The 18,629-nt window shown below is 40.1% G+C and overlaps 2 protein-coding genes across 3 annotated transcripts; one reads left to right on the top strand and one right to left on the bottom strand.

Moving 5' to 3' along the window:
• Positions 1–735: 735 nt before the first annotated feature.
• Positions 736–11,267, bottom strand: cnot2 (CCR4-NOT transcription complex, subunit 2). Of its 2 annotated transcripts, XM_084059082.1 has the most exons (16): positions 11,148–11,267; positions 9,768–9,896; positions 9,597–9,672; positions 9,293–9,440; positions 8,919–9,101; positions 7,589–7,668; positions 7,121–7,246; positions 6,394–6,417; positions 5,959–6,083; positions 5,701–5,818; positions 5,320–5,476; positions 4,158–4,219; positions 3,243–3,292; positions 3,021–3,121; positions 2,590–2,734; positions 736–1,316 (listed from the first exon to the last, which is right to left on the bottom strand). In XM_084059082.1, exons 2-16 carry the CDS (start codon positions 9,882–9,884, stop codon positions 1,230–1,232), a joined length of 1,599 nt encoding a protein of 532 aa, XP_083915208.1. In that variant the 5' UTR covers positions 9,885–9,896; positions 11,148–11,267; the 3' UTR covers positions 736–1,229. The 2 variants fall into 2 exon arrangements, with proteins under 2 accessions (XP_083915208.1, XP_083915209.1); XM_084059083.1 differs by lacking the exon at positions 6,394–6,417.
• A 4,917-nt stretch (positions 11,268–16,184) lies between these two features.
• lrrc10 (leucine rich repeat containing 10) lies at positions 16,185–17,003 on the top strand (the record flags this gene model as incomplete). Its single annotated transcript, XM_084059538.1, has 1 exon — positions 16,185–17,003. The coding sequence occupies one exon, from the start codon at positions 16,185–16,187 to the stop codon at positions 17,001–17,003; it is 819 nt and encodes a 272-aa protein (XP_083915664.1).
• Positions 17,004–18,629: the final 1,626 nt, after the last annotated feature.

The raw sequence follows: 18,629 nt of genomic DNA, 5'->3' as shown, positions 1-18,629 counted from the left end.
TTAATACAAAGAAAAGAAGCTTTTAACTTCAGAAAATACAAGATTGGTCTGGATTCTTTTTTTTTTCTCTCCTTCAAATTATTCACTTTTCCTATGAAACACAGCTGTTTAAACAGCTTCGATTGCAATATGTCCATTCTTTCACTTTGGACTCTTGCTTGTTTGAGGGATGTCGTCCTTGGTTGTTGCTGAGAATCAGGCTTATCCTAGCTTGGCTTTTATTTTAAAATTATTTTGTTTATAAGTGCCTACATCACTGAGTGACACCCTGTCCAGCAGATCCAGAAATGTCCCATTATATCCATATTGCATCCATGCTCACCCCATAAAAACGAGGTACAAGGCAGGGCAAAGTTTCCTCCAAAATAGATGTCATATATATATACATACATATATATATAGCAATCATATATACACATTCGTACATACATATATTCATTCATGTGATGCCAAGAAACTAAAAAATGTACACATTTATTACAAAATTGTAACAAAGACTGGAAAGTGTTTTGCTTGCACTGGAGCAATGAAACGTGGTAAAGAACCTCTCGAGGCCTTGTCCACACATTGTGGCAACTAAAAGTCTCTGATTTACACCCACATTTAGTCACAGAAATCAGAGTGTAGAAAGAGGATGTGTAGATTCAGAAGATTGTGGAACTAAAAAAACAAAAAGGTGAGGAGATGAAATAGGATGCATGTGGATAGGCTGTAGTTCCAAAGTAATAGGGAGTGTTCACATGAAAAAACACAAACACATTTTGTGTTCTTTTATTACTAAATATAGTGCAACAATAAACATCGCATTTCGTATGCCCTTTCACTTGCCTCTGAGGATGGTACGTTGCCAGCATAGAATTTTTCTGTTCCTAACACCTTTTGGAAAACAGGCGTAACCCTTCAAGTGTTTCACATTGTCAAGTCCTTCTGCCTTGGACATAACAGGCTTCAGATTTCAAGAGACGTAAACAAAACACAGACCCTGCTTGAAACGATAACAAAAATGAGGAAAATAAGGAATAAAAACAGAACAAGTGTTTGTGTTTTTGGGCAGCACGCAATTTAGAAAAGGCAGGGCAATTTCGTTCTCTTGTATGGCGGCAAAGCCCCCACCCTGCAGTCAATTAAACAAATCCTGAAGGAATAAAACCCAAGATGTTTAGACCACCCTCCCTGGGGCTAGGGCCATTTTCCTGGGACAGCTGTAGTTCTCGGGACAGGTCTGGGCCTTAGAAGGCCTGCTGGGCTGGGTTGTAGTTGAATGTTGTCGGCACATGAGGCCTCTCTTCCAGCTTGTCATATTCCAGGTGAAATTCCTGTTCATGGAACAGAGAAGAACTTCAATTAGCTAAAGCCCAAACATGTAAGAAAATAAAACTATTTCCTACTGGTTCAGCTAGTGAGGTGGGGCTTAGTATTAACCTTGTTCGATATATTTTTCCATAGTCAGGATTTTAGTAAAATAAATAGTTTTACAATAGTGTCCAAAATGTAAATTGTAAAGAATAAATAACAACAGCCACTGAGTGGCGCAATTGAGTTGCTTTAACCAATTCAACCCTAGCATCTGCTGGGCATACATTATGGTCAAAGATAGGTCAACACTATGGTGAAACAGGTCAACAACTGGCAAAAATAGCTGATCTAGAAGTTCAAAGATTCACGTTGTGATGCATTGTGAGCTTTTAGGTCGTCTATTTCCGCTATTTGACGTACCATGAAGTATCTAGGGTTTAAGTGGTTAACCATCATTCAGTCTAACGCATCAACAATGGAAGGTTGAGATCAATTATGGGGCGATAGTACCTGCTGCCAGCAGGTACCATTTCCCTTGAAAAGTCAGCTAGGTGCAGTTGGATAATTTAAAGTCTGCAGGTCTGTCATCTTACTCAAACCTTTCAGTAATAATTGGATGAGATCGGGTTGCATTTGCAGCGTGTGGGCGTGCTGCGTTATTCTAACAAAATAGGACATTCCACAACAATGAAATGTCTGCTGTAGTGTCCCATCATTAAAACAACTTGAACAACTAATGATGTGCCTCTTAGTCACAGCATAAGATAGTTGTAATGCCTCATTTACGGTATACTTCATTGCACGCTGTAAAAATAATGAAAATAGTCGATCTACAAGGTCACAACGCATCAGATGGTGATGCATTGAGCTTGTAGATTGGCTATTTTTGGTGGGCAACACCAGTGTGCAACCAAGTATAAATCAGGCTGTAACCTGAAACCTGAATGAGCCTAGAGCTGCTCCAGCAATCAACACAAGCCCACAGTCAGTAGCAGACAGACAGCAGCGGCGCTGCAGCACAGGAGAAGGCAACTCAAACACACAGGGATAAAACAAATGCATGCATTTAGTAGCGTAACATAACTGATAATGGGGATAATGTCATTAGATATCGTGGGCAATATCGGCAATATCCTTGTCAAAAAAGCCTACTTAGCGTTATAATCACACATGTACAGTTACAAGTTTCTGTTGCAAATTAAATCCTTAGTCATTCCCCATAAATTTTGATAGCTTACAATGCAAGAGGAAAAGGATGGAAAAAACAAACAAACCCAAGAGCACATTTTTTACCTTGGCCACCTTCCTCCAGTTAAGACAATCGAAGAAGTAGTAAGTTCCCCTCTCGTATGCATTGGTCTTTAGTGTCGGCTCCATGCCGGGTGCCCTTGTGATCCAAACCCGCTCCTCCTTGTGGTACCGCCAGTCCCGGTTAAAGCTAGAAAACAATAGAGGCAGATGAAAAAGGCAGAGAGGAAGCAAAAGGAAAAGACTTGCCATTTGAACGTGCAATGCAAAGCATGGACTAACGATTCATTGTTGTCGTTTTTTCTTCTTTTGCATCGTATAGTAAATGCCGTTTTTGTTTTTTTAATCTCTTTTAATCTGTTCCTTTTCTTTCTTTTGTACTCTATTGTATAGCATTTTTTTTCATGCATGAAAAGTGCTATTAAAATGTATTATTATTTAAGAAAACATAAGACCTTTCTCACACACACACTTACAGCTCTACTGCAGACAGAAGCTGTAGCAGGTCTCCACCATTCATGTAGTACAGGTAGAATAGCAGGTCTTCACCATATCGAGCTAGTTTGATTGCAGCCAACTTAAGATAAGACAGGATTGGAGAGGAATATAGAGAATTAACAGTATTGATCAATTGACAACTACATATGCTACACGAATATTACAGCTAATTGTAACACTGTTCAGGTGGTTCAACATACCTTGTCCCTTATGTGAATGTTGGTTAAATACTCTGAAGGAACATGGAAGTCTGAAAGACAAGAGGAAGACCAGCAGACAATTAAGTTGTGAGTCCTGAAAATACTGTAGTTGTACGTCAGTGAAAACTGAAAACCTTTGGGAGTCTGTGGCTTTCATTATGCTGGCCCTCATTAATCATTGCAATGCTTGCAGTCTGAGGCAACAGAGCATTATTATACAATTTCTATGTGTCACCAAGTTAAAGGGTAGAGCAAGTGATTATTTTTTTGGTTAAAACTAAACGTTTTTTAATTGTTTCTTTTGTAAAAAAAAAAAAGGTTAAAGCTCTATGTTCAGATAGCAATCATTGCTATAGAGTGTTTCTCAAGCGCTTTAATATACAGAAAATATTTTTTTATGTAGTTTGCCAATTTAATCGATTTATCAGATTAAATGTTATACTGTTCCAGTTCCAACGCTGTCTTCTCATCACTTCCAATTTCACTTGTTTATCCTGTATGAGTTCTGTCTCCTGATTGGATCCAATTAATATCCTAACCTAAAAAAGCATTTTCTGTTTAGTAAAGAGCTAAAGAGACAGGGAGACCCCTGTTATTGAACAAACACTATATAGCAATGATTACAATCACAACACAGAGCTATTTAGAACTTATTTTAACAACAAAAATCACTTACTGCACTTTTATTTACAATACTCTGAGGTTTCACTACAATACTTAATATCTGAGACTGTGAAAAGTCAGGTAGCATGAACGTCTCCTTAAAAGCAGTCATATTACAACAAGATGATCATTGCATTCTATCCATGCCAGTGCCTGACACAGCATGATAGTGTTAAGGACTGCCATATCAAGGCTAAAAGTAGGATAAAAAACACTTAAGTGTCATCCACATAGTTCCAGTTGATGTCTTACCAATATCTTGAGGTCGACAAGGTGCTGATGCCCAAGGGGAAGCAAACTTGGGGTACAAATTTCTGTTGGGAAAGTCATATTCTCTTTATACAATTGCTTAATCTACAGTGCAAAGAAAAATCTAAATTAGATATTTAAAAAACTGATTAGAACTCTGACAGGTCAGAAAGGGCCACATAGAAAGTCAAGTGGAGTGATACTAAATGTTCACCTGGTTTTAAATTGCATTGGAAAGGGATTGTTCAACTCTTGTTTATCCAAGGTTAATGGTAAACTGACCCGGCATTTGCCCCCTTTGTTGGGGAATGGCAGCTGCAAAGCGCACAGACTATGCCTCACAATGAAGAACAATCTTTAAACTCTGCTACATACACCTCATATTTGAAACGACAGAGAAGGGGGATGTCGAAGTGTAGCAACACACATCATGTTCAGATATTTGTTTGCCTAGCATATTTATGATTATGGATCATACGGTAAGTAAGGTGACGGATATTCAGATGTTTCTTTGTGTGATAAAGTTTAAAGCTGCAATCGCCAAAGTTTCATATCCTACGCGGGATGAGACGAAACTTCTACCACTCTTCCTAGACTGAATCCTTGCTTGGCCAGGGAAGATACTGCGCTTAATCGCTTATGCAGTTCAGTCAGTACTAATTGTCAACCAGTAGGTGTCCTACTACCTGGTCTACATTTCTCAATGGAAGAGTAGGCAGACCACCTCCAACCACAGCAGATGTGCTAGTTATATTGTATTAATATATTCTCTACCATACAGATTCTACAAAGTTCTAAATAAGTCAAGATTGCAGCTTTAAATTGTTAATGGCTCTGTTCTATTAAACTGAGAAGACAAAGTTTATGCACACAGGCTACAGTTAAAAAGTGCCAATGTTGAGAAAATGAATTGACTTGATATTCATATGCTTGTTTCTTGCGGAGTGTAAATAAATCACCAGGGGGTGATGAGATATGTTCATGTACGGTATATTCATTCATATCACTCTTCACAACGAGCCCTGAGGTCATAAGAAAAATGTGGATGGACTGCTTATGGCTCGCACGTTTCATATCTGGGTCCCTAAATATGCTTCACATCAATGTACCACTGACAAGACTGATTATGACCTTTCCTGAAACTTTGTTAGACCAGTTAACTTACTCAGGTGAGTTGAGGTTGAGTCCCAGTGTTGTAAGGTCACTTCCCAGTGCCAAATGGACCATTCCAGGATCCGTCTCTGCCGCCCGAATGAATGTCAGCAATCCAATCATCCCAAACTGGTCCGTCACCATTCCCAAAGGAATGTTCGTCACCCGACCTACAGGCATGAGATACATTTTAGACTTGAGCACAAAGTCACAATATGAGAAAGTGTTTGAAATATGGCTATAGGTGTGTACACAGCACGAGAAAGAAAGAATGGTACATGCACAAGCCTATTTTGGAGACATATTCTGTATCATTCAGGGTCTATTCATCATATTTAGAGCATATCATTTTAGTAACCTTACAGGAACTCATGCTGTGTGCGTATATTCATACCATCAGGCAACACCTGGATTCCTTTCTTCAGGTTGTTGTTCTGTGCTGAAATTGTCTTGTCTCCAGGGAACTTGGGCCCATCTGTATTGGATGTGCTCTTGCCAGTGGAATTTAAGTTCTGAAAGAGAACAGAAGAGTGGGTCAAACCAGCATATTTACTGTCAAAAACCATTACATTACCCCCTCCACAGATTACACCCCCCCCCCCCCCCCCCCTTTGCACAAGACATTGTCATATAGGTAATAATGCCCACTTACGGTTTTACTGTCATCGTTGTTCAGCGAAGAGTCCTTGTAGTTGGAGCCAGGCAGTGCAGGGAAGTCCTCGTTGTGGATGGAGAAATCCTGTGTCTGTTCATTTGAAGGTTTTGTCACCATGCCAACTAATGAAAAACATTAAGTGAAGATGATGTTTTACAGGGTGTGATAATGAACTGTAAATAAATGTTTTCGCATTGTTTTAGTAACACCCCAATTCTTAGCCAACCACTGACATCCCTAGATTGGACCCCACTAATGGCAGACTACCATAAATTATACAGGAAAACAGCTAAATCTAAAGCCGATTGTGGGCCACGGACGGTCAATGGTGGCCCGACCCAAAATCGGATAGGTGTGTCAGGTCGTTTAGGGGTGGTACGCTGCCTGGCAGTAAGTGCTGAATTAGAAATTAATATAAGGAAACAAAAGTACCTTGTGCATGTGTGAAACCAGTGCCTGTAGTGAAGATTGATTGATTTATTTAATACTTTATTAACAGTTTGCAAACAAAATACAATACAGTTCAATACAAAAGGATGCTAAAAGGATTAAACCCAAGAAAGCACTATGGCTTGTTTCCATTGGGGTCCTGTGCATTCAATTCATTGAAACATTTAATGACAGACAAATATACAATACTATGCAAAAACATCTTACAAACGAGTAGTAATCAAAAAGAAAAATATGTACAGTAAACAATTCGGGGGGCATTTCTAGTGACAGGCTTGGACTTTTTACAGGGGTCATTTCCGAATTGCAGCCAACTGTAAGTGCTCCTTTACAGCAGTTTTGAAGGAGAGTAAGGATTCACACTTTTTTATGACTGTTGGTAGGGCATTCTACATTTTGGTGGCATAGCAGTATAACAAATTTAATTGTGTTTGTGGACGTCTGACGTTTTTGAAGTAGATATAGTACTTTTTGCTCTTTGGTAACTCTAAGGGACTGGTCATTCTTGGCTTCAATAGTTTTGGACAAAGTTAAGGAGTTGTGCTAGCACACAGTGTTCTGTGGACAAAGAAAATAGATGCGCATTTCAACTGGCATGAGGTTGATTAACAACAATGTTCATTCTAGGGTGCACTACTTCTTAAAAAAAAGTACCCTATACTTCTTGATTTGGAAACATAGCAGACTTTTCACTACTCTAACAACTTACCGTAGGGAGCCCTTCCAGCTAGTGGGTTGAGCAGTGGTGTTGGGTTTCCACTCCCTTCCCTCCGACTCCTGTCCGCTAATGCAGGGAAGTCTGACAAATCCAGTCCCGTTACATTTTCACTTCCATCTGTAAGGATTGAAAAGCTTGTAATTAAAACATGCTAGAGTTTTCATGTTGTTGCTGCTAAGAAAATAGTTATTTCTGGAGCTCCATAAAAGTGTACACTAAAAGACAGTGCTGTGCAAAAGATAGCAATCACATACACACACACACACACACACACACACACACACACACACACACACACACACACACACACACATATATATATATATAAGTCATACCACATAAGTAGTAATTGTGTACAAAGACATGTTATTGATTAACTGTAAATGAAAGTATGTAACCATACAAATCAACATAGTGCTATTGTACAAATGAGGATGTAATAGAAAAGAATGTAAAAACCTGTGCCATTGAAGATGTTGCTCGATAGAGAGTTGTTCATCCCAAAAGCCTGATTGCGGTTCATTCCAAACCCTGACATGCTGCAGATGGTGGGAAAAACCCAAATTTAACAACAACAAAAAGCCTTGGCTAGATATTCAATAATTATAGATCACCGATGTATTGTATTTTGCTTTATCAGACGTTATCCAACCGGGGGCCAGCAGCCAGGCCTGAGGATGGAAACCTAGGACTACAACGAACGAATGGCAAGGTAATCATTTGTTTATCCCTTTATATAGTCACAAAAATGAGAACATGTTATTTGATCAACACAGCAACCGTGGTGACCATGTTTGTTAAGGTCACTCACGGTCACGGTCACGGACACGGTTCATTGTGCAGTGGCACTTTTGCTTGCGATTATTGGTCTACTTTGGCCAAATCTACCCTAGGGCTGTCTGATATCAGTTATCACCCTCTTGGTCCTTTTATCACTCCCTTCACCCAGGGCAAAGCTGGGTATGGGATCATATCAAATATTGCAAACTGTGTTACAGTATGCAATATTTTTCACAGTATGAAATTATAATGGGTAATGCCAAAGCCTATGACTTCACTAATCTTTAGAAATTTGACAGATCTGGGGGGAGGGGGGGGGGGGGGGGGTGCATTTTCTAACTGTGCACCTTGGGCATGGAATAATCTTACAAGAGATCTCAAATTAGATCAATTGTTATGAATTCATGCATTTGGCATCATAAAGGATGTGGTGATATGATTGTTTTTCCTGAACCCGGAGAGGCCACTATGATTTGCTGTTTGTGTTTTACTGTGGGATTTATTTGTATACAACGTTGCATATGGTGTAATTTAATGTGCTGTGATTTTATATGGCTGCAGTGCTACCTTGGACACTTGGCCAATTCTCTCTTATATAATTTTTAATCTCAGTGGGACTTCCTGGTAAAATAAAAATATTAAATATGCGAATTTCCAGTCTGACCTTAAAATGGAATTTTAAGGAATTTAAAGGTCATTTTAAGGTGTGTGTGTGTGTGTGTGTCTGTGTCTGGCGTTATTCCATAAACCATAATAACTATTGGCTGTATTAGGCTAATCCCATTGCAAATGATCAGTGTTTTGTAAATCCTTTAAGAGCTGTTATCCTCAGACATAAATTATGCAGTGTGTTGGTTTAGTGCAAATTTGTAAATAATAATAATATTTTTTCTGAATGGTGTATTTCAGATTGACAGAGTTCAGAAGAACTGGCAGACAGGCTACCATAAGTGTCATCATAAGAGTATGCATATTCATGTACACACAAAATAGAAGAGGGCGAGTCTACCTGTTTATGGTGAAGGGCTGGCGTGCTGGTTGTTGCTTGGGCATACAGATGATGCTGGGTGAGCTGCGATTGGGGCTTCCCAGCCCAGAACTCCCCATACTGTTGGTCCTGCCACCCATCCCAATGCTTTGGACAACCTGCGAGTGGTTTAGCATGTTCCTCGTGTTCATGGGCAATGCCCCCCTATTGAAGCATGGTCTTATTCAGTAGATTGAATTTGGGTTTTTTCCATATAGCATGTCTAACAACTATTAACTGTCATACAATGGTACTACCAGGAAAAAGAAAAAAAAACGTGCATGTACGTATGCGTGTATGTATACAGCACTTGTATACATGCCAACATACATGAAATGCAAAACCCTAACACACACCTGCTTGGCGATGGAGGGGTATGGAGGGACATGGTGGGCACCCCCGTTGTGGGAGTGATATGACTTGGTAATTGGTTGCCTTGCGTCAAATTGCGATTTAACTGAGGCGTACTGTTGCCCATGCCCCGTATCGAGAAGCCATGTGCACCTGAGAGGAGAGGACAGGAGGAGAGTGATGAGGGAGAAAGGGAGGTGAGAGAAGAGAAATAATGTGACCAACCGTGTCTGGAAAAAATATATCGTACATATAGTATGCTCAATCCATATCTGTCACTATGGGAATGGGGTTTTCAACTTTGCTTACTTTGTGGGCCACCGTACAAGCTTGCACCAAGCTGTGACAGTTGCCCCGACGACGATGGTGATGGAGATGACAACATCTGTAAGTCAACACAGAGAGAGAAAGTGTGGGACCACAGGGAAAACCCCCTCCTGTAATGAATGATGAATATTGATGCAAAGACAAAAAACTCACGTCTTTGTCCGACCGATGCGTGAACATCGACGGCTGGCTGTAGTACATGCTTTCATCAGGAAAGTCGTTATCGACTACCTCGACAAACTCTACAAACTTCTTTCTAGAACCGAACATGCCTTTCGTCACCTGGAAAAGACCAACAGAACAAACAATAAAATTAAACTTGGTGACACTGCAATGCAACTCTGACTGTCGAATGGAACCAAATGGATTTGAATGTTAAATATACACCCAGTATTTTACAGTGTAGTGCATAAACTCTTCTGCAAGTAGACTATCCCACCAGCCATCTGTGCTAAATTTAAAGCAGTAGTTGACCCAAAAATGTTCTTATTTTCTATCAATTACACACACCATGAAGCCTTGAATTCATGGATATTTCGTATGTTTTTTGTTGCTTTCTTAAGTCAATAATTTGATGACAAATCATTGGCTCAGGAATGCAACAAAAAAATCGCGATGAATTCAAGGCTTCATGTGGTGTGTATTTGATAGAAAATAAGTAATTTTTAGGGTGAACTACTCCTTTAAATCCAGCAGCTTTCAAACTAATTAACTCTTCGTGCAACTAATGCGAATGGAACCAAACACATCATGTGGACAAGCTGGTCCAAATAGCCATTATTATGATATGATGACACAAACAGTAAGGAAACTCAATGTACTTGACTGCTACCAAGCTAACATTAGCCTACAGTCAGGCTAACGGATGGGGGGCTCCTGTCTGTAGCGCAGCTACTGCTAGCCCAAGATGTTAGCAGGCAGCTTGCAGCTCAGTAGAGCCTAGAGCTCCCTCTACCCGGTACCGGAACATTTGATGTTCCGGTACCGGGGGAGGGAGCCCTGGGTGGTCCAGAGAGATACTTAAAAAAAAAAAAAACAAGAGGCCAGTGGGTTCGGCTCCGCTCCGTACCGTGCTATGCTACACCACCACCCGCAACTAGTTAAAGTTCCCCACACACAGAGCCTTGGAGCGGGGGTTGCGTGCTAACACAACTAGCGCTGCTGGTGGCTCTGATAAAAGTTCGGGGGCCTTCGTGTGAACTGAACCGCACGCCCGTGCGTCGTCGGCTCGGCGAACCCGGGGTTTTGAGTCTCGCGTTCGGGGTAGCTCTGCAGGCAAGACCCGGACTGGAGCCCCGAGAGAAGCAGGAGGAGGAGGAAGAGGGGACTCGGCTCGCGCTGTTTAGGGCTCGCGCTCCACCATGCAGCGCGAGCCGCTATATTGGGGCTCGCGCTGCATGGTGGAGCGCGAACATCCGCTCCTCCTGCATCTTCAAAGCAAAGCCCCCACCCCCCATGAGATCCAGAATTTCTTATTTTGTTATATGAGTTTATAGTCGCGTGAAACGCAGGAGAATAATAAGCCCCCCTCACCGCATCAATTTAACACCTTCTCTCTGTCTGTTTAGATCCAAGATGGCTGACTGTGTGTTTCCCTCAATGGAAAAGAGGAGAATAGCCTTTACCCTCTGACCTTACAACCCTCCAGTGACCGCTTCCGTACACAGAATGTAAACAACGCGTCATATACACTGAGAAATCCAGAGTGCTCGTTTGACCATGTGACATGTGCGACTTCCGAGGGTGACGGCGTACAAATGGAACACCCTCGGAGTTAAATCAACACTCGGGATTTTTACTTTTACAGCAGCACCAAAACCAGATAGTGGTGAAATATTGTATAGCACTCAATACAAATGCTTTATTAAGCAAATCGTGTCCACAAATCCAACTACTGTAAACAACTGCTACTTATATGCCTTTGATAATAATGCAAGCTTTAACGTTTGGTGGAAGCAGACAAATACATCCTCATTCCTGTAGGGCCTACAGGAATGAGGATGTATTTGTCTGCTTCCACCAGTATAGCCTACAGTGTAGGCTATACTTAAGCTTTCTCAACAATGTGGTTAACACTATGAAAAATATTAAATAAATATGATAGAGGTGAAATAGTAGTCATGAAAAAGGAATAATAAAATAAAAAAAGACAAACAGCCATGATTAATGATTTATTCCCTATAAGTCCAAATGGGTAAGACACTTTTAAAATGTCATAAACAATTATCAGCTAACTTCTAAAAGAAACACCCATAATCAGAACTGGATCCCTGAACGGGTTTACCGGGCCCAAAGGCCCAAAGGTCAGGGGCCCCCTGACCTTTGGGCCAGATATAACCGTTTGGGTGGTGTGTGTGTGTGTGTGTGTGTGTGTGTGTGTGTGTGTGTGTGTGTGTGTGTGTGTGTGTGTGTGTGTGTGTGTGTGCGTGTGCGTTTTTTTTTTGTGATACGTTTTTTTCCGACTCTGTATTTGTGTGATGATGATTTTGAACTGTTTGGTGCTATTTTATGTGTTCATGAATTGAATACAAGGACTATCGTGATATATCGTTGGTGAAATTTCATGCAATATATTGTGATATCGCAATATATTGAATATCGTGATATTATTGTTATCGAGGGCCTAATATCGCCACAGATATCATATCGTGAGATACCCATATCGATATCGTCCCACCCCTAGTGTGCGTGCGTGTGCGTGCGTGTGTGTGTGTGTGTGTGTGTGTGTGTGTGTGTGTCTGTGTTTTGCGTTATTCCATAAACCATAATAACAATTGGCTGTATTAGGCTAATCCCATTGCAAATGATCAGTGTTTTGTAAATCCTTTAAGAGCTGTTATCCTCAGACATAAATTATGCAGTGTGTTGGTTTAGTGCAAATAGACAGTTGTGTAGACTAGAGTGTGTGCATGTTTGACGTACGTGCACTGTGTAGGTTGGCTCTGGCTGTGGCACTGACATGCATTTGCGTGTGGGTGGGGTGGGGGGTGTTGAGGCAGTTTTAGGGGCCCAAATACTTGGGATCCGGACCTGCCCATAATACAAACAAGGTGGTGTTAATAATAATTACACACCATAAGAAACACCAAACCACAGAATTAGGCTTAGAAACACACATATGTCAGGAGAGCCAGCGACAAGAATAGAGAAATAAAAACATCTACATAAAAAGTAGAGATTGCCTACTATTCCAGGCCATAGAAATACAATTGCCAGTCTTAAATACTTCAAACTTAAATAACCACTCAACTTATGTCTATCATCTATCCAGACCAGCTCAGGTTTTTTCTTTGGCATTTCATCCCCATGGAATCCTCAAATAATGTAAACATTAAATGAAATTCATTTTCTGTATCTTTCAGAGAACAAACATTGCACATCCTATTCTCCTCAGGCATAGCTGTGTACCGGCTGACTTCAATAGCAAGGGGTCCAATATTAGTTCTCAACTGGCTTCAGGAAGTGACAGGACTCAGGACCATACTGCTTCGTATGAACATAAGGTTTAGACCTTAATGTCATTTGACCATTTCTGAAAGTAAACATTTTGTTTCAGCCTATATAACATTACAGCAAAGTATGTTCTTTAGATATACCCCAGAGGTCAGGCTCCTGACCTACGGGCGATGTGGCTTGTTGTTTCCCAGGGCTATACTTACTATGATTCATAGAGCTGTGAGTATGTGGAATAGCCAAAGTCTTTACAAAACTTCATTTTAACGATTATTGCCCATACAGCTCTCCCAACTGAGTCTGCCAGCATTCCAATCCCTACTTCATATGGCATTAATTCATTCAAAGTAAAGCTCAAGTAGATGGAGGAATCAGTATATTCCATATAGGCTCCAAATAGCAGATCTGCTGAGATCTTACAGTACATTTTTTTTCCCTGAAATGCATAATCTGAGTTTACTCTGGTTGATCATAAGCGTCCATTTAGCGCACCAGAGATTAACAATATTTAGCATCTTCCACAGATTATCTTCTGATTATCATCAGATTATCATCCACATAAAGTAAGTAGATGATTTGAAGCAGGCAGGTACCTTGCGTTCAACCACAGTTGACAGGGAGACAGAGTCCAGTCCAACTGCCTTTCATGGACACTTATGGTCCCACTAGCTCCCTTGATGTGAACACTTCAACCAGTCAACCATAGCCACAAATGTTTTAAGAATGGGATAATGTATATGGTTCATGATCAACATGGCACTTTCTATGCTCAGCTTTGAGCACTCTTGTTGCAATTCATATTCATATTTGATAGCTCTATAAACAATATTGTCATCAACATGGGAAGAGGAATCAGGATGAAAGTGTTCTGCTCTTTCATCATTCCCTCTATAATGAAATCAGTAATTCATTCTTTAGTTCTTTAGTAATCTGGTCGTCAGCTACAAAATCTGATTTGAAAAGATTACAGGTTGCTCAGAATAAAGCGGCTCGTCTGGCACTAGGATGTTCATACAGGACAAGTATTAGCTATATGCATGAACATCTGGCATGGCTAATGGTTGAACAGAAATTATTGGTGAGTCTTCTAATGCTACTGCGGAACATTATTAGCACCAATAAGCCGTCTAGCTTGGCTCACCAGTTACAAATGACTTCTGAACATGGGTACAACACCAGAGGATCAGCTTCTGGTAACATAAGAACAAAAACAGCACCAAAAACACATTTTCTAAAACTCACTGGTATATATAATATAGGTCAATATAACTCTGGAATGCTCTGCCCAAAAACATCTTATGTACAATCCATAACAAAATTACTTAAAAAAAACACATCAAGAAATACCTTGTAAGTAACTTGTCAAGTATGTAACTGTTATTTGTGTATTTGTTTAATTTGACTGGACTGTTGGATTTGATTTTATAATCAAGATAATAGTCTTTTCGTATTCAGTTTTATTTTTATTGATCATTTTTTTGTTTTATTTTACTTTTATTTGTATTTTTTGTTGTACATGTGTATTGTATTTGCTTTGTTCAGGACCCCAGGAAGACTAGAGGCTCATTCATGTGTCATTCATTCGTGGGATCCTTTAATAAACATAAATTCAGAGGGCTCCAAACAGTAAGTGGATGAGAAGGAGGGTGAGCTAAAAAAAGACCATCAGCGAATAGAAACAGAGTAGGGGAGGCAAGCCAGTGCCCCCTCCGATAAGAAAAATGAAATTCCTGCCTGGTTTTATCTGGTTAGAAAATAGCTCTAATGAAGGTACACAAGATAGCATAGTTAAATCACACCTCAGAGTGAACTAACAAGAGTGGAGTGATATGACAGTGCAGTAAGTTCTGGAATATATCATCAACCAAAATAATCAGAAAATAGCATTCAGGAGACATATCTCCTATATAGACATATCGTATGTAGTCATGTAACATTCTTCCACAAACATATTATGTTTTGAATGACAGGGTTTTATGTTAGTCTAGTGTTAAGACCCACAATACACAAGTCTAAACTCTAAAGCATCATGCTTTCCCCTTGAAAATCGGGTATTTTGTTACACAAAGGAGTATAATTCAGATGTGAGAACCTCAGACAAGTTGACCTCAGACGTGTTGCTGCTGACAAAACCCAGGCATTGCCTGGCATAGTACACATCCCTCTGATATGCCCCTTTACTTTTTTGAGAGACTGTTACTTAATTTTCCACTCCTTGCAACAAACATTTGAAAGCACTTTTTTGGCTACTTGTTCGTTAAGCACAAAACACTTACAAAGCAACGGTTTAATGCTTGACAAAGCACTAAGGAGGACACTTGCAACATTTGTGAGCAGTCACAAATTCTGAAAGTTGTTTGAGACTGGAGGTCTCCTTATGTGGCTCTGATAAAGGGACAGACCTAGCCGAGAGGAATGTATGATGACCTTCCCTGCGCTTTCATCACAAAGCACCTCTTATGCTGATCCATGGCACTCTGCACTCTCCACACAACCCACGCCCAACCCCTCCCTGTCTCCCTCGTCCACCTCTATCGTGTTTGAGAAGTAGGGGCAAAGTCATTAGGCACAAATGGGGAGGAGAGAGCAGCTTGTGGTTGCTATCACTCGAGAGTCAGAGCAAATCTCAGTGCCACTGAGAGATAGGGAGATGGCTGCACAGGGAATACATATATAACAAGGGAATACCATGTGTACGGTATAGACCTCATTAAGTAAGATAAACAGGGATACTTTGGGAGAAGCTGACAATCACTGCTGACCCAGGAATGAAAGCAAGTATTTTTCATTATAAAATTATATTTTAGTTATTTCATTGGTTATGCTAATATACTAACCCTCTTATGTCACTTATTTCAACTGCTTTGAAATGACAATTGCTTTGCCTTTGTCAAGTGAAAGTCATGGTCAAAAGCATTTTTACTTGCCACACTGTTATTGTTTCAGTTGCAATGTTACACTTTTTAAATATGTTTGCCTTAATCCTGATGACCTCAAAAGGGTGGTGAAGGCTACCATTTTAATTGTTTTTACTCATCCCAACAGCTTCACTCAGTACGCACCAATTCTGACGTTAAATTGTGGAGGTGACCACTGGAGCATCTATGAGCAAGCAAGATGGGGAATACTTTGAGAGGTGTCATTGCCTTCATCCCCTCAGAACGAATCCAGCGTTATTTAGTGGGTGACCTGAAGGAAATGCCTTTAGATCGTACTCTGGACCTGAGCTGCCTACAGCTACGTCGGCTGCCAATTGCTGCCTGTGCCTTTGATGAGCTGGTGAAGCTCTACCTGAGCAATAACAATCTTAGCAGCTTACCAGCTGAACTCCAGGGCCTAAGGAAACTGCAGCTACTGGCCCTTGACTTCAACTGCTTTGAGAAGCTTCCTGCAGCAATTTGCAGACTACCACAACTCAATATCCTTTACCTAGGTAACAACAGGTTGTACAGCCTCCCAAGAGAATTGAGAGAGCTTACGGAACTTAACACTTTGTGGCTAGAGACGAACTGCTTCACTGAGTTCCCCCATGTTGTTTGTTCACTGCCCAATCTCAAGACCCTGCACTTGGGATATAACCAGATACGTAGTTTGCCAAGGGAACTTGGAGGGCTGGAGGAGCTACGGAGTATTTGGCTTGCTGGCAACCAGCTAAGTGAGTTCCCAGCAGTGTTGCTGGAAATGCACTTTCTAGCAGTAATTGATGTAGACCGTAACAAAATTCGCCAATTTCCAGTGTTGTCCCACCTGCAGGGGCTAAAACTTGTCATCTATGACCATAACCCCTGCGTTAATGCTCCGGTGGTGGGTGAAGGAGTTAGAAGGGTTGGGCGCTGGGCAAACAACTCAGATGATGAAGAGGATGATGATGGAGGATCAAAACCAGTGAGTGAGACTTCTGCTGAGATCAAGGATCTTCCCACTGAGGAGGAATAGAACATGTATTGACTGACCTGCCAGAACAGGATGACACTAAAGAAGCACACATAACAGCAAGCTGTTATTAGTCAAAGCATGTTACACAAGCAGCCTTGACGGGTGGTATTTGGTTCCAAATATGGTAACCACAAAGACATGGAGTTGAAAATGAAAAGCAAAGTATTAATCAGCTACAATAGATTGTTACCTATCAAGACTTTCTCTTTTTAGTGAGCTATGGTACAATATGTCAGAAGGGGCTGAATTTATCATTCCCAGCTGATTAATCATTTATTTGAGAAATATTGTTACATATCACACTGGCAAATAGCTGGCAACCTTTTTCTTTTCTTAATAATGTGAAATAAAGGCAAGAGAATTCATTACAATGATTAAATTATGCCAGGGTCAGAGATATATATCTACCTGCCAAGGCTAAGTACTTAATACACATGATGAATAGTTGTAGTCAAGCAGTGCACTCCATATCCAGACCAATGCATAATTTATCTGATAGATGGGGTTATGGCTTTGAATATGAACTTCTAATTCGCTTGAATAGCATTGCTATATAATGACCTGAACAAAATTGGACAATATTAATATATATGTGTGTGTGTGTGTGTGTGTGTGTGTGTGTGTGTGTGTGTGTGTGTGTGTGTGTGTGTGTGTGTGTGTGTGTGTATATGTACACACACACACACACACACACACACACACACACACACACACTCTATCGATTGAACAGTTTACAAATACGTCTCATCTTGCATCTCTCTCTACTATAAGTTAAAGAGATACAGCTGGTTGAAGAATGGGTAACATAATGCTATTTATATTGTTACAGTGACTATTCATGATACTTGGACATAGATTTTATGCACAACCTAAACGACATAGAACGACTTAGAAATAAATATATATTAAAAATACTAACAATGATTTTTTTTTTTTTTTTTTACATTTCTGTTGGGGTTGAAGATCTATTGAATACTTTAAGATATACCTGCATTGGTATGAGGGTTGAAGTTTGAATATTTGCTTTCCAAAACTATAGTTTGGCAAGTGTGTGTTGAATTATTGACTACACATTTAAGCATGCATGAGATGTACATTCCTCTAAATATGATCTTCACCTTTTGAATAAATCTTTTTTTTAACTCAGAAAATGTTTTTTGCTGCTTGTGAATGAAAAGGAATAACTTTATCACCTAATATGAGAGCTTAAACCCACAGTTAGAAATGAGGACAACAGTGTGACAGGGTTAAGGTTTGCTGAATGGAAGAGAAGCTATTTTCTGTTAGAACATTTGAAATTCATTTAAATAGAAAGTAAGATTGACTAATAAATTATTTAAAAGCCTTTATTGTGTTACGAAGCATATTGTGTGTATTCATTGCAAACTAAGAGATATGAAACAATATTTTACAGCAATTATTACAGCAACAAAAACTATACAATACTTTGCAAAAAGTCTATTCAACTACTTAAACACACAATGTCTTTGGCATGAAATCTTTCACCTAAAAAGTTTGCAACGAGCCTTTCATGTATTTCCTTAAAGGAGTAGTTCACCCCCAAAATGATTTTTTTCCTATCGATTACTCACCTCATGGAGCCTTGAATTCATGGAGATTTGTTTG

This window comes from Gymnoscopelus microlampas, assembly GCF_963454915.1.
Source record: "Gymnoscopelus microlampas genome assembly, chromosome: 6".
In the NCBI taxonomy this organism is placed as follows: domain Eukaryota; kingdom Metazoa; phylum Chordata; class Actinopteri; order Myctophiformes; family Myctophidae; genus Gymnoscopelus; species Gymnoscopelus microlampas.
This window is presented reverse-complemented; position numbering and strand designations above follow the sequence as displayed.

Coding starts and splice junctions, on each gene's coding strand:
- cnot2 (XM_084059082.1), bottom strand. CDS start 9,884: ATGTTCGGTTCTAGAAAGAAGTTTGTAGAGTTTGTCGAGGTAGTCGAT. Junction 7,669..8,918: donor CAGCCCTTCACCATAAACAG/GTAGACTCGCCC, acceptor CACCATCTGCAG/CATGTCAGGGTTTGGAATGA. Junction 3,122..3,242: donor ACATTCACATAAGGGACAAG/GTATGTTGAACC, acceptor TCTTATCTTAAG/TTGGCTGCAATCAAACTAGC.